At 38.9% G+C, this 1,865-nt stretch overlaps 1 protein-coding gene across 1 annotated transcript; it reads right to left on the bottom strand.

The window, feature by feature from the left end:
- Positions 1 to 257: 257 nt before the first annotated feature.
- Positions 258 to 1,693, bottom strand: Pmar_PMAR005495 (udp-galactose transporter, putative; the record flags this gene model as incomplete). The annotated part of the gene is made up of 3 exons (XM_002787119.1): positions 258 to 367; positions 973 to 1,077; positions 1,624 to 1,693. Coding segments are annotated over 3 exons (285 nt in total), but the record flags the coding sequence as incomplete, so codon positions are not given.
- Positions 1,694 to 1,865: the final 172 nt, after the last annotated feature.

The following is a 1,865-nucleotide window of genomic DNA, read 5'->3' on the forward strand; positions in this document are numbered from 1 at the left end:
ATAAAAAATTAATTTTTCCCGAATTCATAGGTAGATGGAGAAATTCCTGAGCTCAGCTGAGGAAAGCGAACATATACTCCAATGCTGAAATCAGGCGTAGAAAATGTGGTATCATATTTTCAATGGCGAACACCTTGCAACTTCTAACAACATCTTTGCTAACATATAAAAATTAGAACTTGAGAAAAAAATCTTCTTTTCCTACCATACTTCTCTCAACACACTTGAAACTCCACCATATGGAAGTATTATCTCACCTCGGTGGGTTTCGCTGAATACATATATATTGCAGTAATTACCAATACCGCACCAATGACAAAACTTGGTCGCACTTCAAAGCCGAGAAAAAGGGCGCTGATGGTGGTACCTGTGAAATTATCATATCACATAGTAGAAGTAATAATGGAGTTCCACCCGCTTTACGTGAAGTGGTGTAATACTCCATGTGAAAAACGCGATATGAAGTGAATAGAAAACATTTCGCGAATTTCACCGGACAAACTACTCCATATCACGTAAAACACATAGCATATGCTACACGTTATTCACTGCTCACAGGCGTTTCTCGCGATACGAAATGTGAAATATGTTTCTCACAATTCTGCACACCATCTCCTGAGACGGTAAACCGGACAAACTACTCCGTAACACGTAAAACACATAGCATATGCAACGCGCTATTCACTGCTCACATGCGTTTCTTTTCCTGAGATTAATTGTGAAATATATTTTTTTCACAAGTATTTTCCCATATGACGCTCGAAACCCCAATACAGTTTCACCCGTTTAACGTGAACACTCTGTGGAAGAAAAGCGATATTCGCGTGAAATATATTTTTCATTAGTGTTTTTCATATCACGGGTAAAACTCTGATGACGAATATTCAAACCAACTCATAGATAAAAGACAGTAAATAAAAAATTAGGCCCCTTACACAGTTCAAAAAAGGACAGAAAAAAGAAAAATCTCACTTGAAATGATAGCAGCCGCAGTGGCGAAGTTCTTGAGAATAGTATCCGCGTACTTTATCACAACGGCGACGATAAGACCACCACCAGCTTCCAGAAAAATCGTCGCTGAGTAAAAAATACACACTATCGGAATAATTCGCGCCGTATGCTCATCAAAAGGGAGGCTTATGAACTATCCGTATGCACATGAAGATGTATGCACGGAAAAAGCATACGATAATTCCAACACTGGTTGAAGCTAATCATAAAAATAATGGAGTTTCACTCGTTTTACGTTAAGTGGCGTAATACTCCATGTGAAAAACGCGATATTCGCGGTGATATGAAGTGAATGGAAAATACTTGCCGAATTTCACCGGACAAATTACTCCTTATCACGTAAAACACATCACGAATGCTACACGTTATTCACTGCTCACATGCGTTTCTCGCGATACGAAATGTGAAATATGTTTCTCATAATTCTTCACACCATCTCCTGAGACGGTAAACCGGACAAACTACTCCGTATCACGTAAAACACATAGCATATGCTACGCGCTATTCACTGCTCACATGCGGTTTTCATTTTATGTAAAATGTGTTTTCCATATGACGGTAAAACTCCATTAATGAGAAATCGATGAACTAATGTTCCCTTTTCCGACTTACTCCACGTGAGCGTTGAATAGCCAAAGAAGAACCCATTCCGTTTTAAGGCATCATAATCTTTAATTAACATCGTAACTGATCGGAACAGGAAAAAGATGACACATTTTACAGCGGAGCGATGCAGATCTTCTCCCTACATATCGCACTCGTTGATGCAAAACTGGCAAGCTGGAAATTGCGAACCCAAATTGTATACGGTTTCTGGACATTAGGAACTCCCTGAGGAAAAAAAATTAAATTTT

This window comes from Perkinsus marinus (assembly GCF_000006405.1).
Source record: "Perkinsus marinus ATCC 50983 genomic scaffold scf_1104296930266, whole genome shotgun sequence".
Lineage (NCBI taxonomy): Eukaryota > Perkinsozoa > Perkinsida > Perkinsidae > Perkinsus > Perkinsus marinus.